The 27,339-nt window shown below is 45.8% G+C and overlaps 2 protein-coding genes across 4 annotated transcripts; one reads left to right on the forward strand and one right to left on the reverse strand.

Annotated features, from left to right (window-relative positions):
* Positions 1 to 2: 2 nt before the first annotated feature.
* LOC311357278 (ankyrin repeat and SOCS box protein 13-like) lies at positions 3 to 4,901 on the reverse strand (the record flags this gene model as incomplete). Its single annotated transcript, XM_084477180.1, has 6 exons — positions 4,764 to 4,901; positions 3,750 to 3,949; positions 2,714 to 2,864; positions 1,630 to 1,764; positions 586 to 777; positions 3 to 157 (listed from the first exon to the last, which is right to left on the reverse strand). The coding sequence occupies exons 1-6, from the start codon at positions 4,807 to 4,809 to the stop codon at positions 3 to 5; spliced, it is 879 nt and encodes a 292-aa protein (XP_084333306.1). The 5' UTR covers positions 4,810 to 4,901.
* A 5,860-nt stretch (positions 4,902 to 10,761) lies between these two features.
* tasor2 (transcription activation suppressor family member 2) lies at positions 10,762 to 26,900 on the forward strand. Of its 3 annotated transcripts, none has more exons than XM_084477662.1 (22): positions 10,762 to 11,358; positions 11,740 to 11,885; positions 12,303 to 12,398; positions 12,507 to 12,579; positions 13,092 to 13,183; positions 13,669 to 13,806; positions 14,090 to 14,229; positions 14,340 to 14,356; positions 14,480 to 14,579; positions 14,693 to 14,787; positions 14,900 to 15,003; positions 15,106 to 15,178; positions 15,278 to 15,364; positions 15,510 to 17,381; positions 17,910 to 18,579; positions 18,733 to 19,147; positions 19,353 to 23,810; positions 24,215 to 24,343; positions 24,479 to 24,632; positions 24,724 to 24,829; positions 25,142 to 25,323; positions 26,162 to 26,900. In XM_084477662.1, exons 1-22 carry the CDS (start codon positions 11,322 to 11,324, stop codon positions 26,278 to 26,280), a joined length of 9,303 nt encoding a protein of 3,100 aa, XP_084333788.1. In that variant the 5' UTR covers positions 10,762 to 11,321; the 3' UTR covers positions 26,281 to 26,900. The 3 variants fall into 3 exon arrangements, with proteins under 3 accessions (XP_084333788.1, XP_084333786.1, XP_084333787.1); XM_084477660.1 differs by lacking the exon at positions 10,762 to 11,358 and adding an exon at positions 11,389 to 11,584; XM_084477661.1 differs by lacking the exon at positions 10,762 to 11,358 and adding an exon at positions 11,389 to 11,584 and having other exon boundaries at positions 15,278 to 15,349.
* Positions 26,901 to 27,339: the final 439 nt, after the last annotated feature.

The following is a 27,339-nucleotide window of genomic DNA, read 5'->3' on the forward strand; positions in this document are numbered from 1 at the left end:
ATCTATGGCGCAGGAACCAGGGACTCCTGGGCTGCGTAACAGAGGAAGCCCCGGATGCGGTCCGGGAGGTCCAGCTGGGAGACCACCTTCACGGTGTTGGAGCCGTACTTTCTCCTGAACGCCAGCCTGCTCATCTGCTGGAGACTGAGGGGCGTACCTGGGCAGCGCAGGGGGAAAAGAAGGTTGGAATCCAACTAAATGACTAAATCAAAAACAAAGCATTTAGTATAAAAGGTAAACTTTTCCGGAATATTGGGACACGGTTTCGGAGCTCAGGAGGTAGAGCGGGGGTCGGCTGGTCACCGGAAGGTTGCTAGTTCGATCCCCGGCTCCTCCTCCTCCTAGCGGTGAGTGTGGAGGTGTCCCCTGAGCGAGACGCCCTCACCCTGACTGCTCCCTGCTCCCAGCTGGCTGTCGCCCTGCGTGGCTGACTCCGCCGCCCGTCGGTGTGTGAATGTGTGTGTGTGTGTGTGTGAACCGCTGGAAGTCGCTTCGGATAAAAGCTATAACAGCTATAAGCCCTGAATGTAAATGTAAATGATATCTGTGTGTGTGTGTGTGTGTGTGCGTGTATCCTCAGCTCACTCTCAAAGAACTCCAGGCAGAGGTAGGCCGGGGAGCCTGTGCCGGCGTAGTGGATGGGCTTCTTGCCCAGGTTGTCGGTGGCGTAGACGTTCCCGCCGAACTCCACCAGCAGGTCGATGAGGCCCACGTGCCTCGCCTTGGCGGCGTGGTGCAGCGCCGTCTCATGCAGCTTGGCCGCGTTCACGTTCGCCCCTGGGGGGACGACGACAACAGAGCACGCTCTTTAACGGGGGGGTGACGTGACGACACCACCGGGTCTGAGTGTGATACGCCATTACAAGCCCTTTGACAATCTGCCTTTTTTCCATGTGCCTCAGTGATAGCCTGGCTCCGCCCGCCTCCGTACTTCCGCTCAATTTTCCATTTCTCTTCAGTACTACTGTCTGGCTTTGCGGTATATATATATTTGCAGGTTTTCTGCAGCCAATTTTTTGTTGGCCGTCCAATCGGCGAACAGAGTGGAGTGGCTGAGAACAATGACGTTGAGGTCGTGCGCTAAGTTTGAGTCGTAGTCAAACGTCAAGCGATTGGTTATGGCAGATAGAGAGTGGCAGATCTAATAGTTTCAAACTGACAGACAACCGCCTTCAAGTGAGTTAACGTTTGTCAACGGAGAGTGGCCAGACTCTCTGTGCAAATGAGATTCTGGTAGGACCAGGCTACCTTAGTGACATCACCGGTGGGCGTGTCCACCGGTGATGTGCGCTGGACAGATCTAGTCTACCAGTCTACCACCAGTGGACAAGTGGCAAATGTTGCTCATCTATCCAGCACACATCTGGACACTGGACACTCCCATATGTGATGTCACTAAAGCACGGGAAACGGCTTGTAGTGGCTATTCACACTCACGTCTGGTGGCATAATATCATCCCTTTTAAGTAACAGAAGAGGTTTTTGTGGTCGAAGTGGTGAACATTTAAAAAAACTCCTTTTTACAACCAAACAACAACGGGCGTCATTACTAAGGTTCACCAGAAACAGTCAAATCGAATGCAGCGATGGTTGGAGCGATGGTTTCTGTGGGTTCAGGTGAGGACTCACCTGCTTTGAGGAGCACCTCGGCGCAGTCGTAGTGCTGCCTGGCGCAGGCCACATGGAGCGGGGTCCCGAAGTGGCAGTCGTGGGCCTCCATGAGCGCTCCTTCATCGATCATCAGCTGAACGCAGTCGGCGTTCCCTGTCAAAACAGGACATGATGAGCTCCTGGGAACAATGTGGGGCGGCATGTGGCTCAGGGGGTAGAGCGGGTCGGCTGGTAACCGCAAGGTTGCTGGTTCGATCCCCGGCTCCTCCTAGCGGAGTGTCGAGGTGTCCCTGAGCGAGAAGCCTTGCCCTGACTGCTCCCGACGAGCTGGCTGTCGCCTTGCATGGCTGATGCCGCCGTCGGTGTATGAATGGGTGAATGTCAGGCAATATTGTAAAGTGCTTTGGGTGGCCACTGGTTACAAAAACATGCGCTATATAAATGCAGTCCATTTACCGTTTACCAATGTCCTGCAGCAATGTTTGTCTGGGGATTTCTGGACATAACGGGGGCTGTGGAGGTATGGTGGTTACGTTGTCTGACTCCCAGCAGCCTAGCTGTCAGCATCCAGCATCGCCTGATCCCTACCTCCCCGTTCACCACGTTCACTGTAAAGCTGGTTGTAAACGGCAACATGGTACGTAGTAAGCAGTCTTCATGACCTCCATATATAAAATGCTCCAACGATGTGAACTCCACTATCTGGATCCCTAAACTACAACATTTACATTAACATTCAGGGCATTTAACAGACGCTTTTATCCGAAGCGACAAAAAGTACATTTGTCAGAAGAAAGAGAAACAACAATATATCGCTGTGGGTACAGTAAGGATGTTCATAGAACCAAGTGCCAAGCACTAACCATCACTAGGTTAACCCATTCCCGGTACACACTAACCATCACTAGGTTAACCCATTCCCCGTACACAACAAACATAGCTAGGATGAGATGCTACACACTTGCACACTTGCACACTACACACTTGCTTGCACCATTGTTAGGTGCTGCCAGGACGTACGACATACAATAAGTGCGTTGATGTGTGTGTAAAAACAAGCTCATCTCCCTCAGGGTGGGGGTCCCCCAGGCAGCTGACCCACCTCCCATGCAGGCCTCGTGCAACGGGGAAAAGCTGAACAGCGGGGGGTTGACGGTGGCTCCGTACTGCAGCAGCAGCCTCACACACTCCAGGCTGCCGGCGGCGCAGGCGTCACACAGCGGGGTGCTGCTGTCGATGTTCCGCGCGTCCACCTGGGAGGGGGCGCGCACACAGACAGAGACGGAGAGACACACTCAGTCACAGAGCCGTCGTCAGGACCTTCATACTTTAGTGCAAATATCAGGGGGTGGCGTGGGGTTCAGGAGGTAGAGCGGGTCGACTGGTGACCGGAAGGTTGCTGGTTCGATCCCTCCGGCTCCTCCTCCTCCTAGCTGTGAGTGTGGAGGTGTCCCCTGAGCGAGACGCCCTCACCCTGACTGCTCCCTGACCCGCTGGCTGCTGTCGCCCTGCGTGGTCGACTCCGCCGTCGGTGTGTGAATGTGTGCATGAACGGGTGAATGTGAGGCAATGTTGTAAAGCTCTTTGAGTGGCCGCTGGTTAGAACAGCCCGCTGTATGAACGCAGTCCATTTACCGTCTGCCCGTGTACTTTTTTGTTGTTATTTTGTGTTATTTAGCCGATGCTTTTATAAAAGCTACCCTCATCCAATTCAGATGAAGGCATTTGAAAGAGCAGGTGGGGTGGGGCCTTCTTGCTAAAGACTGCATTCAGGAGGAGTTCAGTAGCCAGTAGCCATCATCTGGGAGTCATCCCAGCACCGTGTGTGTGTCATCAGTGTCACGTCAGGAGTCTTCTTCTTCAGGGACGTCCCTCTCCCTCCTACCCATCCCTAGAAGGAGTCATCCCTCCTCCGTGTTCCTTCCCAAGGTGTCGTCCATTTGGATTCGGGGTGGGGGGGTGGGGGGGGGAGGGGGGGGGTGGGAGGTATCTCCTCGACCTCGAGAAGGCTTAGAGCGAGCGGAGGGGGGAGGGGAGGGGAGGTGAACAACGTGGGGCTGTGACGCGTCTGACCCTCTCCCACCGTGATGATGAAGGGACGTGACGTGACGTGATGTTTGCGGGGACCGTCGTCTCACCTGTGCGCCGGCGATCAGCAGCAGCCTGACGCACTGCGTCTGTCCCTGGATGCAGGCCTCGTGCAGCGGCGTGATGGAGTCCACCGCCACGATGTTCACCGGGGCCCCGCCCTGGATGAGCCGCTGCAGGTCCAGGCTCCGGCCCTGCGCCGCCGCCTCGTGCACCGCAGAGCGGTCCGTCCAGAATCCCAGACCGTGAGCTGAGGAGGAACGAGGGGGGGGGGGTCAACCCACACGGTCGGCGTCGGCGGCGGTGGCGGCGCTTGAATCGAACTTGTAACAAATAGGACCACCTTTTCAAACATGATGTTCAAGACGAGTTCAATGAAAGACGGGACTTGTGCTTTCATTTTCATCCTCTCATCCGCTTTCATTTCAATGTCATAGATATATAGGTATCTAATACATTGTGTAAATATGCATTATTACTGTTTAACTAACATCGGTAGGTGTGTATTGGCCAGGTGTGTTCAAGAAAGACGGGACTTATGCTTTCATTTCAACGTATTATATTTATAAATATTTATATGAATATAATACAGAGTATAAAAATGTAGTACGTGTTTATCTAATATAAAGTAGGTGTGTGTAGCCTATTAATCTGTCCTCCGACTCTCCCACCAAAAATCATCTCTAAACCCAGTAATGACCGGAGTCAGCAGGGGGGCCAACACTAACACATCTATACACCGAATCACGCATGGAGGAGATGGTAACGCAATGGTAACGCAAGAGACGAGAGTCACTCATAGGATATGACTCGGGTTTCAAAGGCACTGGCCGAGACACAACAGAGTCAAGAGACGCACTTGATTCAGGTTCAACTCCTAATGTGTCAGCCACACTAACGAGCTTATCCAACATCCACTTAAAATACCGGCCGCTTCTCCCCGCAACGACTGCTGTTCGAGGCTACCCCACCATCCCGCTGCACACACTATTAGTACATCGCTGTAACATGGTGAGGTACCGATGACATTTCATATTAGATAGATAGAAATATAATAAGATTACCTATGTCTCCAAACAAGGAGGGTCTGGAACGCGTATTAATGTCCATTTCATGATAACTGTAGACTTTCACCGGAGACAGAAGACCGCAAACCCCGAAGCAGGAACCCCGCGGTGCGCTGAGTGGTGGACCCCAGCGGAGAGGACCACCGTAGACCCACTGTCCCACCGGCAGGGTTCACCTGTGACCGGGCAGTGCGCGTCAGAGGAGCGTCTCGGCCGCCCATTGGCTGCCGGGGCGGCCGTTTAACCACGTCACCGGATTGATCACGTGGGTCCGCACCGCGCCATGGGGACGGCGAGAATTACAACAACATGGCGATTATTGCGCACTTGTTGTTGTCGACGATTTCAGTGCATGTTGTGCGTCCTGTCACTGCTAAAAGCACCGTGTAGCATCTCATACCAACTATCTTTATTGTATATATGTATCGTATTTTTGTAAGTCGCTTTAGATAAAAGTGTCTGCTAAATGCCCCAAGTGTACATCTAAAATGATTAAAGGGAACGTAGTTCACGTGTTGTAACTATGGTGACGGTCTGGCAGTTGGTCAACAGAGGCAGCAGTTTCAGGACCGCATTTATAGGACCCTAGTTTGCCTTATAGATTTAAATACTACTTTCTGTCCAAGTATTGAAATTATAGGTGTTTTATATATATATATATATATATATATATATATATATATAGTTCTAGTTTTAGGATTACTTATTAGTTTTATTAGTTTTAAAGGTTTAATCCACACCAAATACTAGTGTAACTGCCGCGTCCAGTACCACATACCAGTCCTGTCAGTTTTGTCTCACAAGATGGCGCCCGGTGTGACTTCACTTCACACGTCACTATAGCAACAGGCAAAGGTCGTATTATTTAAAAGTTATCTCGACACTGGCCTACCGGGGAACAACTTCTGTCGTTTTTTTTAATTGTTATATTGGGTAATACCCTTATGTTGCTGGGTCAAAGATAAGATAAGGCAGATATCGGGTGGACATTGCTAGCATTCAGATAAGAAAGACAAGAAATCAGTACTTATAGTAGGCCTATTGATCATATTGATATTTGTTGGAGACTTCAGGAGTCTTCAGGAGACTGCTGCATTCACCACCTCTCACCACCTCTCACCACATTATCGTCCAGCCAGGCAGCCATGTGCCCTCAATTCACCTAAATGCATTATTTAACTACCATGCTATTACTATTACAGACTCGGTTACCGTTAAAATGTACATTGTGTGTTCATTTATCATCCTTCAGATCAGCTGGGTAGCTGAGTGGAGGAACTGGAGCCACTGCTTTTGTCCATGGTGGTGCCGGGTGACTTCAACGTCAGTCAGCCCTCCTATCGACTCCTGTCTGACATTGGCATCACTGTGGATAGAGTCCTGCCTCTCTGGTGGTCCTATAGGGTGTCATGAGGGGTGCAACTCACATCAGAGAACTGCCATGCCTCTAGGGCCATTTCCTGTTCCTCTTATCACCGTCCACATCCTCATTTTGATCTATAATTGAGCTTCTCCTACCGTTGCTAAGATGGATGTCTATTTCCCCTAGATCAAACCACAGTCTCTGCATGGTGTCGAGATGCGTCTCAGACATCGAGGTCAGAATGACGGCACACCAACCTTCAGCCGAAGCTGTCTTAAGAATTAAGCTTCTCGTCATAATTTAGTACCTACAAAGTCAGAAATTGTCTCTTGACAATGAGCCACGGTGGCTGAGCATGTCGAGGCTGTCTTCTGCTTCTGCAGATTCACTCTGAGCAACAACCAGAGGATCCGATGGTTTCTTTCCATTTGACCTTGGTAATCGTTAAATATTGTGGGTTGATTTTGCATGCCTGTCAATTCTTGGTAAATTGCTTTGGTGACCTGGTAACCTGAGGCCATGTAAAATGAGAAAGAGTATGCAGATCCCTCAACTGGATAACAACCTCGACATGGCTGCCTTGGCTAAACGAGTTTCCCTCTGCGTGGAATCATACTGTGTGGTTGATTGACTGCATTGAATTGAAACAGATTTTATGTAGTATTGTAGTGTAAGTATTGTAAGTATTTTATATTGTATTGTATTGTATATATATTGTAAGCATTAAATGGTGGGCTACAACTTACATTTACACGAGTTGTTGCTACAACACAAGTTGTTGTCCCTTGTTGTATGCTTCAGTCGTGTGAGTAGTACTTGAAAAAGTACATGGGCAGAAAATAAGCCATTTTAGTCTCTTAGAAACACCTAGAAACATGTCTCCTCTATTGCAGGAACATGCAGTTGACTAACAGAGGCCGCAGCTCAACTTCCCCTTCCGTATTGTGCAAGAGCTGTTATGTGACTTGTACATCCGGAAGCATAAGAGCAAGTTTTTTTGATCATTCTTTAGTAATTAATCGGGAAAATCGTTATTTGTCATTATGGAGAGACATGTTTGAAATTGCCCAATTATTTAGAGTGAGACTCAGCAAAACAAGGTTTTAATTTGCCTAGAGTTTAGGATTCAACAGAAACACAACCTTCCAGTTAGCTCAATAATGGTGTGTTCCATATGCCTCGGACAACAGCCTTCCGAGTTTCACTTGTGATGTAATTTCCTGTCGCGTAGCACTTATGGTGTGTTCACATAGCTGGGAATTATGGGGAAAACATTTTCGCGACGTCGGAAATTTCTCATGAACGACACCTCATGACGATGATTCTACTTCCGTTCGGTAACTGGGGCCAGATTTTGTTAACAGAGTTGCCCAGTTGGTGACATATGGTTTACTAGTGACGTGCATGAACATGGCGGAACATGAAATGTAAAATAATCAACCATCATATCACGTATTTTACTATTGATTGACGTTGTAACCATCTGTTGGCATCGACTTTGCTCAGTTTTAAACGTTGTGTACTGGTAAACCAGCTCTAGATAAGATAAGTGTAGCTAGGGTTGCCAACCGTCCCGTAAAATACGGGATTGTTCCGTATTTGGCAACTAAAAGACCTGTCCCGTAATGAACTGATACGGGACGCACTTTGTCCCGTATTTTGGGGTCGTAATCGCGTGAACGTGTCTGCCCGCGATCGCGCATAACTCTCCCCCCCTCCCCCGTCAACAACCTGGTCTGCCCGCGATCGCGTATAAACCCCCCTCCCACCTCCCCCCCCCCCCCGTCAACAATCTCGTCTGCCCACCCCCATCAACAATCTCGTCTGCTCGCGATCGCGCATAACCCCCCCCCCTCAACAATCTCGTCTGCTCGCGATCGCGCACATCTGTCCCCTGTCCCCCCCGTCAACAATCTCGTCTGCCCGCCCCCCCCCCCCCCCCCCCCGTCAACAATCTCGATCAAGAGGTGTCCCTTATTTGAAACTCTGGGAGTTGGCAACCCTAAGTGTAGCCTTCCATAAAGTGGCAATACAATGTGCTTCTCATAAATAAAAGGAAAAGGATAGTAGGTGATACAAATACAGCTACAAGGAAATAAAGGCGTGCAAACTTGAAACTGATCCTACTAAGTTCTGTTTAGTTCTGACTGTATTTTTATTGGATAACAAAAACCCTGCTGTGAATAACTTTTAGATTCCCAACGCAGTGCACATGAACGGTTGCTGTCGAGAACAGGCGTAAGAGTGAGCGTCATCAATGGCGAGCCGTCTCGTTATCACCAGGACCATAAACGGTGGTAAGGTGGTAACACTGGTTGGCAAAGGTTGGCTGGCCCTCTCTATCTCTTAGGCGCAGTTATCACTGGCACTTGTTTGTTTTTAAAGCCGTTAGTGGTAAACTTCCCCCCTATATCTCCTCCCTATTGCAGTGGAATCTTGGTTCTTACCAAACCAGATCCAACAATTGGCTCACTCTCAGGGTTCCTAATGCGCATTCTGATCTTGGCAAAACTGCCTTCTTCATTGATGGCCCTAGCACACGGAACGCTCTGTAACAAACACTAAAAGTAGAGGTACTCCCATCTGCTACTGTTTTTAAATGCTTACTATTGAATCTCTGCTCGTCAAATTGCAACTGTTTTTAGTTTATCTACTTATTTTATGTGTTTTTTTATGTTTGTCCTTTTGATGTAAACTCGTCGTCATTGAAAATGAGGGAAACCTCAATGCCTTACGAGTGTAAATAAAGGTTTGAAATGAAATGAAATGCAATAAACGTGCCTTTATAGCGTTCCTGTTTGTCTTTGTGATCGTGTCATGTCATTGGCTAGTCATTGTTATTGTTAGCTACATTAGCCTCTTTAGCAAACCAGCTCGAAAACGAACAACACAACTTTACATTGTATTGCACACACAGCAAGACTGTACAATGCATAAATTGGTGACCGGAATAAAGAAGAAATCTAATCAAGTGTGTAAGAGCCTAACATTAAAATGACCAACGTGGTACAAATACAAAGAAAATTAAAGCTGCGAGCAGCATTGGGCGGGACCTCGCACTCTACGCAACTCGGGCCACGGTCGCGTCACGTGCCGTCGTGACAAATGCATGCTATAACTACTACCAACAATGATACAAATAACAATCTCACACACGTACTCTTACACAAATTGCAGATGAAATTCACATGATTTCGTCAGCAACATTTTTTGACTGTACTGACCAATTTTGAAGCAGATCTGATAAATTCCCTAGGAGGAGTTCGTTCAAATACAAGGCGAAAAAGTGAAAATGGCCGCCGAGAGTGAAAATGAAAATAGCCGACTTCCTGTGGGTTTTGGGGCATGGGTCCAAGAGGCTTTTCTGTAGGTCTTGGCACGTTATACGGGCCTACCGAGTTTCATACATATTGGTGAAACGTGGCGCAGGGGCTGCTTTTTAAAGATCCTGTAGGGGGCGCTACAAACATGACAAACACGATTTTTGGTATGTGAGCTACAGGCACCAGTCTACACATGTCCTGTGAATTTCATATTCATAACTATTACGGTCTCCGCAGAGTGATTTACCCTGCCACCCGAGCCTCTGTCGGCCATGTTGTTTGGCCAATTGACTTCATTTCACTTGAGCAGTTGGAACTTTTGGCCCCAACAGCCACTAAGTCGGTCCCGCTCAAATCAAACATTGCGTCTATGAACTGTGGCGATTTTAGTGACAGGCCACGCCCATTTCGATGCCACGCCCTATTTGAAAATATGTTGACTTTAACTTGTTCAGAATTTGATTCTGAACAACTTTTGCATCGGAGTCAAAATCATAGGATCAAAAATTCAGTAGAAGACGCTAAAAATAATAATAAACATAGCAAAAACAATAGGGACCTTCCCAGTTGATACTGGCTCGGTCCCTAATAAATAAATCTCTTCGCAGGCGCAGCCATTTTTGTTGAGAGTGTCATCACTGAGCTCGGTCTATTCTCAGAATTCCGAGGGGGCGGGACCAAAAGGGGGCGTGCCTCCGAAAAATACGCAAGAAAGCGAAGAGATTTCACCACTTGAAACTCGGAAGGCTGGTATCCGAGGCATCTGGAACACACCATAGCTGTGTCGAAATCGTTCCCTATTCACTCACTCACTATTCCCTATATAGTGTTTATGATAGGCCTATAGTGAACTGTATAGGGAACGAACAAACGAGAATTCGGACACTAAGCTGAACATTTCTGAACGTCATTTGCAATCAGTAAATGCGCCCGCATTGCATTGTGGTATACGGGAGTAACATGTAGGGAACATCGTATGTTCACTCAAATGTTGGGTATTTTATTGTCCAGTAAATGAAATTAACCACTGAGAATTCGAACACCACTACCAAATGGCGAGCACCCTTTATAGTGCACTATATCCGTGATAGGGAACGATTTCGAACACGGCTCATAACACGGCGAATCGCCAACCGAAACCCCCCCCTGATAACAGATCCCTATTTCGCTGCGCGTGCGCATTGCCGCCAGCTCGTCAGAAAGAACATCCCGTTTAAAAGCGGCGGTTACGAAACGTTTCGTCAAGTCACTCCACCCCTGTTCCACAACCTCTTCACACAACCTACGTGACAAACACACCCACAGTCCACCACATGCCTCCGAGACGTGCTTTAAACGTGACGGTTATGTTCCACCGCGCTGAATAAAGTGCGATTACGTGTCTTTACTTTCCACCGGCTCAGAGTTCCGCTCCAGAGAACCAGGATGTGAGTGAGTCGCTGCTTTCGGTTCTCGCCTCGTCCACCTCCGTGTGTGTTACACTTTCAAGATGGACGCGCTCGCCTAGATAGGTTTCTGTTTCTTTTTCGCTCCTGACACGATTCGCCTTCGAACACTAAAACAGCGTTCAGTTCCGATCACTTTGATACGATTTACGAGGCGACACGCCGAGCGGTTAAAAGTCACGTTTCGGACCCGACCGGGGGGTTATGTACTACAGCGAGGCTCTAACTTCCTGGTTTTCCCGATCTGGTTAACAGTCGAGCCCTGCTCGGTCCCCCCCCCCAGCTCCTCCGGGTCCGGTCCACATACGGTCTAGACACAGACGGGGTCCGGGGGTCCGGCTGAGATGGTTCAGGCCGGCGGCACAGCTCCATCTCCCGGGGACGACGCGGTGTTTATGGTGGACTTCCAACGCTTCTTCTAGCCATGGAGCGAACAAACGGTGGATTATCGAGCAAATGTGGTGAGCTGGTTCGCCCGGGGATCGGAATAAGTTTCACTTCGGGTGACGTGGGGCTTCGTGTTAACTAGTTTCGCTTTAAGCGGATTGTTGAGAAACGTTTCACTTTCGGCGACCCGCTGAACGCTTCGGATCGTCTCTTTACGCTCTGACTCTATTCCTGTACATCTTGTGCTCATGACAATGTGCGTGGAAGCCTCAGCAGCCATAGGAAACGGCACAATGACGTGTATGTACAGTGTTTAATGTTACATTTTTTTGGCTCTACAGTTGAGTGTTGGAGTTATAAGCGAAGTCGTTGTGTGCTTTTAATGTTGCCATCCCCTTTTTTTTTTGACGACTTCATGTGTTGACAACTCTGATTTATTTCCTGTCTCTCCTAAGCTGTGTTGATCCCCGTGTCCAAGAGTTCCGCCGTGTTTGAGAAAGTTCTGGCTCCCCTTCAGAAGTCGTTTCTTTATGGACAGTCCAAGGAGGCCTTCAAATACCCCTCTGCCTTTCTCTTCAATAACACCATACTGCAGGAAAAGGTCAGTGACTGTTGCTGTTGTTGTGGCTGTTTTTGTTTTTTAATTTCATGTGATGGTGGATTAAAATTATAATTGTATTGTCTCTCAAGCTGAACCATTTATGGGCTCTTAATAAATGTATCTGCGTAGAGATCAGGCCAGTTAAACCAAGCAGGAAATCAGAGACCAGCGCATGTAATGTCGCCAAGTCAGGGTGGAAAGTCCACTAGCAACGGTTTTTCCTGGTTTTCCTGTTTTTTTTTTTTTTTCTGTGAAGTCAATGGCGCCGATCATTATCTTTAGGCTAAGGGTTACACACACACAAAAAACAGAAAAAGACACACAGAAAAAAAAAAACACCCCGGTCCACCTCTGTACTTCTTGACCAAAAATGATAAGAATAAGTGAACTAATCCGTCATTGTTTCCTCCATAACAGTATGAAGCGTTTCGGGCCAACCGACGAGAGGCCGGCTACTCTGAAGAGGAGTTGAGAGAAGGATATGGGTTCTTGTTGTTTGATGACATTAACAAAGTATGAGGAACTAGTCTAGGTAGTCGATCGTTAAAGCAGAAAATCCCCCTGGGTGATGATTAACACTTATTAATCATCATTTTAATGTGTGTGTGTTTATTTCTAAAGGCGGCCAAACTGGGGGAAACTGGTGTGCTCACTGGAAACAGCACATGCAAAACGCTGGGAGATCCTTCAAAAGGTTATCATATCTTTTTTTTTTAATGATTTATGATGTTTAATTATTATACAGGGATTACAAAATCGACCTATTCAATTTGAACGCAATGCTCTGGTAACCCTGTACACCCTTGAACTAGCCGCCAACAGATTACTGCTGCTGGTTTTCTTGTTGTAGGCCACTTTGACAGTTGAGTCTTTATGAGGTAATCCATAGTTATTCTCAAAGGAGTGGCCCAATCACCTTTTATGACACACTGCAAGGTGTGTCATTCTCTGTGTGCAACAACGAATTGGAATGACGGTTTGCGTTCACGCCACTGTTCAAAAGGACAACTTGAAATACCTGTGAAGCAAGATAAACAATAATGAGTCATCATGTTACGCAATCATTTGCAACAATATGAAAAATCCCATAATTGTTCAGCGTAATGTTCTAGTCACTCAAATGGGCAGCAATAAACATCCTTATTTCCTCACTATATCCCAAGGCTTGAGAAATGTCTGAATGATTTTGTCTTTGTTCTCTTTTAGGAGTTTATATAGCAAGGTACTCCGACTGCCTAGCTCCTGATCACTGGTATAGTGGGAAATCTGGTTTTATCGTCATCATAAGGCTGACAAAGGTAAAGTCATATGGAAAATGTGGTTAACTTATTGTCATAACAGATCAACATTGCACAAATCCCCCGTTGTTATTTGTTATGTTAATATGGTAGCAGTAACAAGTCAATCCCTGTGGTATACTTAAAGGTTCTATGTATAAGATTCAAAAGACTTGAAAACAGAGAGCAGAAGAGAGCAATAATAAAATAACCAAAAATATCTCTATATCTCTCTCTGTTTCTCCCCTTTTGAGAAGTGTTGCATTTCACTCACCTGTGATTGATAGGCAATCAGGGAAGTGATTCCCTGATTGGTCGGAAATGGCCTAAAATCTAAATATGCCTATACGAAGGCAGGTGCCCTCGAAACATCACATTTAAGCTAAAAGTCAATTGCAAATACAAATATGCAAATAATCCTCTAGAGAGTTGTAGGAAAAAGGGTAGATTTGAATGTGAAGCTAATTGAAAAGGTGAACGTTGATCTCTGTTTTCTTTGTTCACAGGGAAGAAGCAACAAGGTTAAAGAGAACTACACTCAGAACTGTATTCCACCGTCTGTTGGATTTGACTGTCACGAGTCCACAGAGCTCCCTATGGTGTCGGCCAACACCAGCTCGTTCCTCGCGTACGAGAGAACACAGGTATGGTCTCCCACTCCATAGGCTTAGGTGTAGACTGTGTCTGGCCCCCATGATGTCAAATACTGAAACAAACAGGTAGTGATCTAGAAGTGAAAGCTAAGTTTTAGATGAGGTAAAATGACACGATTAATCCAGAAGGGAAATGATGGTGTTGACCGAACAATGCTTTCAAACCAAAAAATATACAATCTATATATCCATGTGTAGGTCTATAGCCGTGTCCTTGAGTACTGATTTGCCAGTCAAATAGGAATATGTTCAGGTTGTTTTGTTCATCTTGCAGTTCTACCTCTACGAAGCGCTGCCAGGTGAATGTAGCAATACAAAACCTGCCCCCAGCCACGCCTGTCCATTTGCCATTGTGCCATTCTCATATGATGATGCAAGTAGCAAGGCCACGATGTCTAGTGCTCAGGAACAGAGGTACTGTAGCACTATACAAACATAGTCATCCTGTATGCATGATTATGAAGAAAGTTTTGTCTATTTCAAGTTTGTAACATTGGTTATGTCTTTCCAATCTACCCTTTCAGGGGGACAGAGGGAAAGGGTAAGTTGAAATTGGCTAGTTTTAAATGAAGTCATTAGAAATGTATTCTACATCCAGCCTTACCTGGGGCCTTCTACACAAGGAACTCAGTTGGTCATTACTCATGACCTTTTGTCATTGCAGTGTTGAATGACTTTATGTGGAAGGGCCAGCTTCATATCAGCTCCCAGATCTTCCATGTGCGGCTGAAGTCCAGGTCGGGGACCTTGATCCCTGTAAAACTGTAAGGGAAACTAAAACATTCAACATGTTTCATCCAAACGGACAATCCTCACAATGCTGTAACAAGGATTTTTCTGTTCCGTCTTGTTTTTGGCCTTGGCCTTGACATTCAAGGCCTCCAGTAGTCAAAGTAGACCAAGCCGTTTCCATGGTTACCTTGAGACAGTTTGCCCCGAAGGCTGTCTTTGAAACTCGTTTCTCTGGGGAAGGTGTGTTGTTTTTTTTAAAGTGTTCCTTCTATTTTTTTGTTTTTTTGCTGTCATTCCTTTGTTCTTTGTTTCCAATTCCGATGAGATTCCTTTGTTTTGCTCTTACTTTTAGTCTGCCTAGATGGTATCTGCTGCAGTGTTCACGAGTTTGTTCCGGAAGAACTGGAAGACCCCCCTCTTTCCCTGCTTATCCGAGAACTCAAGGACAAAGATCTTGTGAGTCTCAGTATCAGTGTGCAACATATACAAGCTTTTATGATAGGAGTCCATACCCCACCCCCCAAACAACCTAACTTACTTCCTTAGTGCTTTTGACAGGGTCTTACGGTTCACCTTAATGAAAGTGGGTTTCTGATTCTGCTACATTCGTCCAACTTTGCTACATGTATTGGTAAGTTCAGACTGATTTACAGCTCTTAAAATGTCATAACTTCTTTAATTGCACTTTCAAAGTCCCACTGTCCTCAATGGGACATACTTTATCTTCCAGGTAACCAGTCCGGCGTAACGGAGGCCCTGCAAGCCATGTTTCTGTTTCCAGGATCAAGAGCCATACAGAGGGGTATGCAGAACATTGGTATAGGAAAACAGAATTGCATGCTTGCATGCTTTGTCCCACCGCATCAGCAACATTAGCAAGAGCTACAGATTATAAAAAAACCTCATTTTCTGGATTCAAAATTGCTACCTGACTAAGCTTTTCTTACCTGTTTTTATGACAGACACCAGCAGAGACTCTGAACATTTTCAGATGTCCTATGATAATCTTCAGATTCTACCAGCATTGGACTACGCAGAAATGGAAATGCAGAAAATCTCCATAGGCTCAAGTGGTGACATACGTGGACAATTTGAGCAACAAATTAAAAACTATGCAGCACTAATACAAACTGGCCTCGCAGCAAACTCACCAAAGGACGTCCGCCCGCTTTCACAGGATTATGATGAGTCTGTCACTTCCCTTATCGCCAACCCAAAATGGACTAACCGGTTATGGCAATGGCTAAGATCATACCTCAGCCACCCAGTCTATTTTCAGCTTCCCGTGTACAGTGTGACCACACTTTTGGCAGCTGGAAACAAACTTCAACAAGAGGTCTTCAATGAAGATCTTCCATCTCTAGAACAAGCTCCAGTGACTGTTAGTACTGTTGTTCCAGAGGAGCCGTTGACAAGATCCACAGCATGTGATGTTTCAAGCAGTTTGCAGAAGGATGTTGAGAAGAAAGACTCTGAGACAAAAAGCGTTTTGAACGGTCCATTATCACGCAACCCCACAGCGGAGTTGGTTGTCAGCATTACCTCTGCAGAGGGGACCTCAAAAGTCATGGACGAAGGTCTTCGTGGGAGCGACGCAGTGGTGGCAACTGAGCAACTGCCTAATACACTAACGGCCACAACAAATACAGTTGATAAGAACCCATTGGAGAAAACAACTCCAGGGCCGACCAAGGGGCGAGCTTTTGGGCGCCCAAGGGGTCGCCCCAAAGGTAAAAGAAAACGTTTCAAATGGTCTAGTCCACCAGCAGATGAACCTCTCATCTCTACCCCTGAGAGACCGGATAAGGAGATAAACCCGGCACAAAGCAGATTGGAAAATGATTCTTCCGAACCCGAGTGGACTATATTATCAACGTCTCAGTGCAAGGGTGGAAAACTGACCTACAAATACAAGAAGGTCCCAAGGTCTCGGCAGAGGCCTTGGGAAGAGGATGAAAATCTGCAAACAAAACCAAGGAGATCGACAAGATCAACAAGATATGATCCCTGTTCTCTTTTAAGGAAAATGGATCGTTCGGACTTGAGACCGATCCTCACTGCATGTGGAAGAACTCTGGTCCCACATGGCTCCCAGACGGAGTGGGAGTCCACAGCTCTCGAACGGCACTTTAAGGAGACAGTGGGTGAAACCTCTGAGGAAGCTAGTCAACTGGAGCAGACGAATGAGGACCCTGTGGCTGGACGATTGGCCGTGAACACAGCAAGCAATGTCAACTCAGGAGACACATGTCACAATACAGAGGTGGGCTCTCCTCAGTGTGAGCCCTCCAGTTCTCCCCCGGAATCGAGGGACCATTCCATGGTGAACATTGCAGAAGCTGATAGCACTGGCAGCGTGCCGTCCAGTGCAGCTGATGATTCCTTACCGCTTCAGTACAGGAACAACAGTGAACGCTTGCTCTATAAATTAAAGAGATTATTTTCAAGGAAAAAAAACACACAACTGGGTTTGGGCGATTCAGTTTCGCCAGTTGACGCACCGCTAAGCACTGAACCGTCAATCAAGAAAAGCAAATCCAATATGGACGGAAAGCTGTTGAGCACGGAGTCAAATACAGAGTGTCAGGATTCCAGAGAAAGAAACAAGGACGTTTTGATAGCTTTTGCACAGGCATTAGGCCTAAGGCCTATAGAAGTGCTAGGTAGGATGGAGGAAACCCGACCCATGATTACCCTGCAGCCCTGGCTCCCCTTAAGCCCCGTGGCCCAACTCATACCTCTAGAGGTTGACTCGGCCCAGGTCCTACACAGGGGCCCATCACCAATCAAAGAAAGGCCTTACGTGCAACGACTGCCGAAAAAGAGAACAAAATGTGAGTTTGTTTTTCATTTTAATAGATCAACTTTAATAGAGCAACTGTTTCAAAGGCTAAAGTATAGTTCAAAACACTATTTCAATACAAGAGGTCAAGTGTGTTGAATTTGGTGCCATCTCGCGGAACAGACTTGGCAGAAATGGAATGTAGTATTCATAAGTGTTTTTAAATTGTTTATAATCCCATGAAAATGAGAATCGTTGCGCATGTTCATGTTCAGTGACCATGGCGATATGACGAAGATACCCGATTGTAATTGGGTAAACTGAAATATACAGATGCTACTGCTGTATCATAGCGTGTGCGATCAAAATAAATGTTGCTTTTTCGCAAAACGGAAATACCGTCTGGCACTGGCACCTTATAAAACAAAGGCCAGTACAGGCCAACGTAGTAGTTGGAAAGAGAGGGGTTAGGGAGGGTAATCGGTTGCAATCTACTACATCACCGCTAGTGGCTACTAAATTCGACACACTGGCCATTCATCTTTCATATTGCTGACTGTACTTTGCATTGACTTTGCAGGGGGGAAGTGTTTTACACCCTCGTTTTCCAACACTCAAAGGCCCCAAAGCCAAGAGTGTGCGAAGAGCAACTCAGTGGAGACTAATCGCAAGGAACTGTTTTGTTCCAATGGCCAATCCAACGCTCTAAGTTTACGTGCTGATTTGGCACTGGGCGATGGCAAAAACCAGGCACAGCCACAGCTAGACTCATTGTCCATGACCGAGCCGGACCCAAGGTCGGATGTAGATAATCGTCTTAATGATGGCACCAAACCAGATACCCGGTCGGTTCTTCCGTCAACGCTACAGCAGCCTGCTGATACTCCTGTACTTCCTTCGAATTCTCCCTCACCAGAGGGTATTTTGGGGAGCAAGGATGTCATTGGTTTGATAGCTCAAGAACATGATTACTCGTGGTCCTCCACCTCGCAAGTGCCTAATACAAGTTCTCCAGCCGGAATACCAGAGCATTCCCAGAAAGCGCCTCCAGAAGGCCCAAGTGAACACAAAGCTGCTGTGGGACACAGGGATGCAATACGAAGTAGACGGTTCCGGCGTTCCCGCACCTTTGTTGAAAGGGAGGGAATCCTCCAAGTCACAAGGAAGTGGAAAGGAGGTTATGACTTTGACTTGGACAGCAAGTTTACGAATCACCCTGTGGAGAAAACGGTTTGCAGGGGCTTGCATGGGTATGTGCATCACCTTTTAATGATCATGGATGTTATATATTTGAGCAATGTGTGTGTGTATATACATGTGTATATATAAAGTACACATATTTTGTAATTTTGTATTTGTGCAAAACAAATGTTTTTCTTAACTGATTTTTACACTTTGAACAGATCCTGGAATTCTGCTGGAAAGGACGGTGGTGAAGAAGCTCAACTCCTTATCCACATGTGGATTGGCCTCTTCTATAGCCGCTCAACTCCAAGGTTCATCCATTCAAGTCCTATAGACTTTTGCTTGGAAAAGACGGATGGTAATGTGTCGTTGCCAACCGTACCCGAGACTGCTCCTGTTGCTGTGGGACATTCAGACGGACAAGATGTGGAGTCCATTCAAGAAGATCGACTTTTCCAGAACCAAGGAGAAGAGATCTTAGACCTGTCAATTAAAAAGCAAGATGTCAATGACTGCAGTGACCTCTCTGTCTCTCGTCACGAGACGAATGGCAAGGAGGCCTCTGAAGCATTTATCAGAGAGGCTGGAAGACCAGATGAAGGACCAGCTCAAGCCAAACATGGGACCTTGAAGGTTTGACTTTTTTATATGCCATCCAAATTGCCATGGGCACCAAAACTACCTAATGACAAAGTACAACCAATGACTGCTAAAAATGTTGATGCGTATGTTGATCAAGCTATCAACTTTAATTATCAATATTATGTAAACATTTTGAACAATAAATGCTTTAAAGGTGTATCTAAAATGATTTTTCTGTTACTGTTCTTTTCCACAGGTAAACAGGTGTCTGGAAAATAAGTTAGACAACAATGATGGCAATGATGACAACATTATCAAAAGCACCGGTAGGGTGGACGCAGGTACCCAAAGTGCCACAAACCTGGAACATTCTGCTGTAGACTCGCTTAGTGAGGATAAAATGCGTGACTCCTTATGCAAAGCTAAAGCAAGCTTAATTATTCAGCCACAGCTTATTGTAGAGACTCAGGCAAGCATAGACCCAGAAACTTCTGAAATGGAAGAAAGAAAGGAGAATCTACAAAATGCAGAAGTGGCAGTTGAGAAACCAATAGAAAATGACTCTGCATGTGAGATCATGAAGGGCATAGTTGAGGATGGTACTGAAGAAAATGCCCAGGATGAATCAAAACGTGAAGATCATCGAAACAATGCAGACTCCGGTTTACCATTGATTCATAATGAGGATCCTACAACTGGGCACAAATCACCAGTGCCTTATGTAAGCCTACTAGAGGATGAGACACAGTCCGCGGTTAGGTTCATCCCACTCCCACATGGCTCTAATGAAAACGAGGATGAAGACTATCAATCAGTGACCGGTCAAGGACACTTTACAAAGGAAGAAGACAATCATTTGAGACCAAAATCAGTCAGTGATGGCAGGGATGGTCCAGGGGGTTCAGATGTGAGTGTAGTTAGTTGTGATCAACAAGAACAGGATGATAAATTGGTAGGAAATGAGGTTGAAACTGCTCCCATTTTTGGGGTTTCAAAATTGCTCCAAGATCCAAGTGAAAGGCCCTTAGTTGGTAAAGACGATTCAAAACCAGAAGTGGAAGCTGACCCACAGGTCCTACCTTCACAAGACAATCCTTTGGAATTAGCTCATGAACCCAAAGAAATGGCATTGAATATAGATGTGTACCGTACACCGCTAGATGGGGAGAAAGTCCCAAAAGCAAAAAGTGTACTTTCAGTTTTTGAGGAGAGAGATTCTACACATAAATTGGGCTCAGAGGCTAGTGAAGTGGACAAGAGATGCCCCACACCAACTAAGGGGGGTGGTCCAGGGTGTTACTTCACACTATCCCTCGTTGGAGAACCCTATGAGGGGGATGGAACAAAAAATGCATCCAGTGATGAGCTGTTATGGATGCAATATGCAAATACCGACTCCTGCATGGCTGGTGGCAGCGGTGATGATGATGATGATGATGATGATGGGGATGATGCCATTTCAGAAGGAAACTTTAACCTTACTTTGGATGAGTCGATACCTGAGGAGCATGATGATGACACCATGGACGAAGTGGACAGTGAAATTGAAAGTCAACAGAGCAACTATGATAACCATTCTACACCATTACAGGAGGGTGTCGAAGGCAAGAGTCAAGCTGAAGTAGAGCCGGATTTGGGTGTAGTTAGCTGTAATCATCAAGAACCATATGATGACTTTGTCGAAAATGAAGTGGAATCCGCCTATATTTTAGCTCAAAAAGCAGCTTCTCACCAACAAGCCAACTCCCCCCAAGATGGGGTTTCAAAATTGCTCCAGGTTCCAAGTGAAATGCCCTTGGTAAGTAAAGAAGATTCAAAACAAGAGATGGAAGATGACCCACAGGTCCTACCTTTACAAGACAATCCTGTGGAATTACTTCATAAATCCAAAGAAATGGCATTGAATATAGATGTGTACCGTACGCCGCTAGAAAACAGGGAGAAAGTCCCAATAGCAGAAAATATAGTTTCAGTTCTTCAGGACAGGGATACTAAACATGAATTGGGCACAGAGGACGGGAAACTGGAAGAGAGATGCCCGACACCAACCAAGTCTGATGGTCCAGTGGTCTACTGCCAAGCAACACTTGTTCAACAGCCATGTGAAGGGGATGGTAAAAAGGATGCAGCCAGAAATTTGAACACCTTCATGGCAGGTGGTGGAAGTGGTGGCGGTAATGACAACGATCAAGATGACACCGATGGATATGATACCGTTTCAGAAGAAAATCTGAACTTTGAATTGGATAAGACATTACCCGACAAGCATGATAATATTGACTCCACAAATGAAGGAAATATTGAAATTTCGAGTCAACAGAACAAGTCTGATAACGATTCTACACCTATACAGGATGGTTTGGGAGTTGAACACCAAGCTGAAGTGGAGCCAGATGTGAGTGTAGTTAGTTGTAATCATCAAGAACCGGATGATGAATTGGTAGGAAAGAAAGTTGAAACTGTTTGCATTTTAACTCATAAAGCAGCTTCTCATCAACCATCCATTTCCCCCAAAGACGGGGTTTCAAAATTGCTCCAGGATTCAAGGGAAATGCCCTTAGTTGGTAAAGACGATTCAAAACAAGAAGTGGAAGCTGGCCCACAGGTCCTACCTGTGAAATTAGTTCACAAACCCAAAGAAATGCCATTGAGCATAGATGTGTACCGTACACCACTAGAAAACGGGGAGAAAGTCCAAATAGTGGAAAAAGTACTTTCAGTTTTGGAGGACAGAGATTGTACACAAAAATTGGGCTCAGAGGGCAGTGAGGTGGACGAGCGATGCCTCCTACCAACTAAGGGGGATGGTCCAGGGGGTTATTTCACACTATCCATTGTTGGAGAACCATATGAGGGGATTGGAACAAAAGATGCAGAAACTGCTTTCATTTTAGCTCAAAAAGCAGCTTCTCCTCAGCCATCCCATTCTCCCCAAGATGGGGTTTCAGAATTGCTCCAGGATTCAAGTGAAATGCCCATAGTTGGTAAAGACGATTCAAAACAAGAAGTGGAAGCTGGCCCACAGGTCCTACCTTTGGAAACGGGGAATGAACCCAATCAAATGGCAATGAAAGCAAATGTGTTTAATATGTCGCTAGAAAACAGTGAAAAGGTCCAGATAGACAAAAATATACCATCCGCTTTTAAGGAATGTAATTATGAGAACAAATTGGGCTCTGAGACGAGTGAATTTGACGAGAGATGCCCCACACCAACCATAGATGAAGACCCATACGAGGACTTTGCTTCTCAGATTTCTAACCAAGTCTGCAAACTCGTGGAGGAAGAACGTGAAAAAAACTCAATACTTTCACATTTGTCGGGAAAAGAAGTGGATGCTGAGCCTGTATTGAAAGCGGTTCGAAATCAAGACCTCCTTGAAAACAACCAGACTCCGAGTTACAGGCTTCGAACCATTGAACTCCCTCGCTCTCTACATCAAAGCCCAACCCTCTGTAGCAAATCAATGGATATGGACAATTTAAATGATGGAACAAGAGTTGTTAATGTAGGTATACCTGCCAAAAAATCGCGTGTAAAAAGGAAAAGGAGCAGGTTTTCTGATATTGTTCCTTGTCCCACGAAGAAAATGAACATCATTCAGGAGATTTGTGAAGCTCGAGTACGAGAGGACTCGCACCGATTCAGACTTCGTCCTGTTGTTGTCCTAAAGTCGTTGACTGGACTTAGAAGGACTGACATTCGACCTGGGGACATCTACAGAGTCAAGGACATGGATAACCCGGCTATTTCCAAAACTTCTGATGATAATCAGTCTCAAAACCCTGTCCTAGCTGCCCCACTGAGTCACACACTATTTACAAATCACACATCTAAGGGCGACCAACATGAGAACGAGATTTGCTCAAGGGCTGATAGGGTTTCAGTACATGGTGTTGGTGAATGTGTCTCAAAACAGACTAATGATATTGATGCCTTGTATCCTGTGGAAGAACAGGGCCATTTGAAACCAAGCAGAACTGTCCAATCTATCACTTCCACACAGTCCGGTGAAGGTGAAAATCTCAGTTCCTCCAGCTGCCAAGATCCAATCCAAGACTGTCCAGTTGAGAAAGGACTTGGTCCATCATCCTCAAATCACACAGATCCCTCCTCAAGCTCCTTCAAATATACAAATTATAGGTTTACAAAAACTGTATCAAACTCTTTGGGGAATATCACTGAAAAATGCATGAATTCTGACCTCACACAATTTTCAATAGAACAGGACTTTCTGATCTTCTCCGAGGAAATGAAACAGCTTCTGACTTGCAATAAGAGAGGACCAGGCCAGAATCCAAACCACAAGTCCATGCATTCTAACCCTAGTTCTGACAGATCGCCATCCGTCATGGACCGGTCCATGGATGAGGACATGCCAGAGAGTGGTCTGGAGGAAACTATAGGGGAAAAGCGAAAAGATCCCTCTTCTAGAAGAAACTGCGCAGAGGCTAACGGTGCGCTGTGCGACATTGAGGCCATCTGTGCCAGGTCATACCACGCCATGATGGACAACGTCTGCGCAGGGAAGAGTTACCTGACAGAAACGGACGAAGCATTGAGAGAGCGTTCCGGCCCGATCAAGAAAATGAGAAGCGAGATGTTTGGCGGCATGAACCAAGGTCTGAATATGGTTGTGAGGAAGTCTTCTAAAACAAAGTTCAAGTTCTTCATATTGACGACGTCAGAGGATGCCTTCTTTAAGGATACCAAGGTGAGTCCTTTTCTAAAAATACTATGATTGACCCATAAATGTCAACAAAATCTGATGTTACCATTTCTGAAATTAAAAAAGGGGAACATATTTAAATTTGCCTGTTAACATGTCAATAGTAATGCAGTAAAAGATTTGACAGTACATGCCCAACGGTTTACTACAATTTATTTGAATTGTTGGTAAACCACCAAAACAAGCAACTGTTACATCCTGCTGTATGGGGACAAATATTGAGCTCAATGAAAATAGTGGCCCATGACTCTACTGTACTTTCACTTGTGTTTCCACAGTGTAGATACCAACACCATCAAGCCAGTTCACTGTGAAGGTGTTTTAGTACGATGTATTACCATACGAGGTAAATGTCTAGATCAACATAACACTTATGTTTTGTTTTAAAGGCCCAATTGGAAGGCGCTGGCCATACTGAGGACCAACCATACCGCTTCCTCATGGGTAAGAAAAGCCCCTCCTCATCGTTGCTCCTCATCATTCTAAAGAACGAAGACATCGCGGAGCACATCATTAAGGTAAGCAAACTGCTGGTAAAACATGAGGGCATCACTGCATTAATGGTCAATTATTACCATTCTACGGAATATTGTAGCAACACTAATGTAAATTTGTGGGAAAAGTGTCATGTTGTGTACATATGGTCTTCATAGGTCCCCCATCTGCTGGAACTGAAGAAATCTGCCAATGTGCTGTTTGCTGGGATCGACCATCCAAAGGACATCGGAAACCTGACCCATCAAGACATCTTCAAGAAGGGAGGGTTCATCATGTTGGAAGGAGCCTCACTGGAATCCCTCAGCTTTAGTAAGAACACTTCTCTAGATACTGCCTTCTACCGTCTGTCCTGTTTTGAATAATATCCATATCAATCACAACCCTGACTTTCTGTTTGAAGGCCAAATGAAGGCGTTGCTGGACTTTTTGCAAGAGCTGAGCAGAAACGGGAAGTGGAAGTGGATACTGCATTACAGAGACGTTCGCAGACTAAAAGAGAATTCAAGGTAGGCTGTGAAAGTACGCTTTAAAACATTCTTCTTTCTTCATTTACCCCATTTGGAACACCGTTTTTTTTTCTTTTCTTCTTCAATATAGTTAATTCGTCGTTGCCATTTATTGTTAATCACAGGTTGGTACTGTTTAGCAAGTAGCGATTCTACTCTGTGTGTAAACTCTGTTCTAAGAAATCACCATAATTGGAACATCATTTTTTTTTTAAGAGTCACATTTGAAGTGTTTTAGAAATCTAAAAAAAAGTCCAATAGGAGATGAGGAGAACGGTGGACATGAGTTGCGAATCCTCCACCCTTCCCCAGGTTCAACGCAGAGTCTATGGATAAGAAGAACTTGATGAAGAGCTGCCAGGAAACAGGAATAGTGGAGGTGCTGCCCTACCACGAGTGCGACCAGACCTGCAGACCACACCCCCGCTATCTCAAGTGTCTTCTGCAGCTTCAGGTCCAGAACATCACTGCCCGGTTCCCCGTGTTTGTAACCGGTAAGTGGGGAGGTGGTCATGTGGTCATTCTTTTACCCTTTCAGCATGATGAATGAATGAATGATTGATTGAATGAATCATCATCTTCCTGGCACTTAACATACACACTTATTGTATGTTTGTACGTTCCTGTACTTAAAATAGTACTTGGCATTGTGTAGCATCTTATCCTAGCTATCTCTGTATACAGGGAATGGGTTAACCTAGTGATGGTTAGTGTGTACGGGGAATGGGTTAACCTAGTGATGGTTAGTGTGTACGGGGAACGGGTTAACCTAGTGATGGTTAGTGTATACAGGGAATGGGTTAACCTAGTGATGGTTAGTGCTTGGCACTTGGTTCTATGCACATCCTTACTATACCGACAGCGATATATTGTTTCTCCCCTCTGCTGACAAATGTACTTATTGTAAGTCGCTTTGGGTAAAAGCGTTTGCTAAATGCCCTCAATATGAATTGTATTAAATTAAAATGAAACCAAAACGCTTGCACAGCCTTCTGCAGCCACTTGGTTGCTTGAAGTCGTACTTCCTGTTTTAAACGTTGGAGAGAGCTGAGTTGAGGGTGTGACTGAAACCGTCGAGGTGGTTTCAGTGCTGTCCCTCCCTACACGTCTGTCTTCACTACTTCCGCAATTTAGTGACATTTTTTATTTAAAGCAACAGTTAAAAAATGTAATCTGATGTATTTTATTAAGGCGCAGGCATCGTGCTCAAAGTTGCCTAGAGGTGGACGGTAGAGTTGGGGGGGGGGGGGTTTAACTCTGAACCTTCTGGGAGTCAAATGCTGTCCTGCAGACGATTCGATAATAACATGAATATTTTCTTTCCCTTCACAGATATAACTAATCCAACGGAGGACAGATCCTTCGAAAGACACGGAATTTTAACAATGAATATTAACACTCTGCTGAATGTAATCGAACGTGAAAACTTTTCTCCAAGTACCAGTATTTAAGCCTCTCATAGTGGTGGCTATGTCAACAAGGTACATGTAAATAACTTTTCTTAGACTGACGTGTTTAAATGCTATACTTAAACTACAATACCTCACTGTTACTAATTCTACCTACTATCATCCTAGAGATAGGGTTAGTTGTAGGATTAGGGTACTAGTTGATACATGTTTGGAAAAGGAGAGGAGGAAGAGGAGGTGTATATTCATTTTTTTTTTGTATGATTAAAGTTTCATGATAAAGTCATAAAATTTGATTTTTGAACAAATCAAATGTATAAACGAATGGGCTGCGTTTCTATTTCTATCTTCAACCGGATCCTCAACGAAGCTACTTCAGTGATGTCATTGGTTCAGGTCCTCTTGAGCTGTTACCTGCTTCAGGTAGCCTGGAAATCCAGACCCCACATCTATCTACAACGCTGACTCGCTGAGCAAATTCAACTTGTGTTCTCGCGAGAACTTTTTTTTTTTTCTCCATGATTTCCAGGGTATGCTTCAGGTCGGATAGAGGTACAAAGAATAAAGCAAAGGCCACTGTGTTGTGTTGTGTATGAAAGAAGCTCATTCTTCTAGCAAGAAAGAAGACCACAACGGCGTTGGTGTGTGAGCGACACGCTGCTTAAACTTGTGACTAAAAGCTACAATGCCAAAGACGCCGGTTATGTTGGGTCACGTCACACAGCGCTGGCTACCGCTAGCTCCAGACTGGTGTCCGGTCCGGTGTCAGCCCGGGGATAGGACGGGGATCTGCCCGGGCATCGGGGATCAGGTAGGGCGGGGATCTGCCCGGGGATCAGGGCCAGGTAGGACGGGGATCGGCCCGGGTAGGTCCGGTATCAGGACAGGTAGGACGGGGATCAGCCCGGGGGTAGGTCCGGTATCAGGACAGGTAGGACGGGGATCGGGGTAGGAGGGGCATCAGCCCGGGTAGGTCCGGTATCAGGACAGGTAGGACGGGTGTCGGGGTAGGAGGGGGTTCAGCCTGGGTAGGCCAGTGATAAGGTCGGGTAGGCCCGGTATCAGGACAGGTAGGACGGGGATCAGCCCGGGTAGGTCCGG

Source organism: Micromesistius poutassou (assembly GCF_964030765.1).
Source record: "Micromesistius poutassou genome assembly, chromosome: 13".
NCBI classification, from domain to species: domain Eukaryota; kingdom Metazoa; phylum Chordata; class Actinopteri; order Gadiformes; family Gadidae; genus Micromesistius; species Micromesistius poutassou.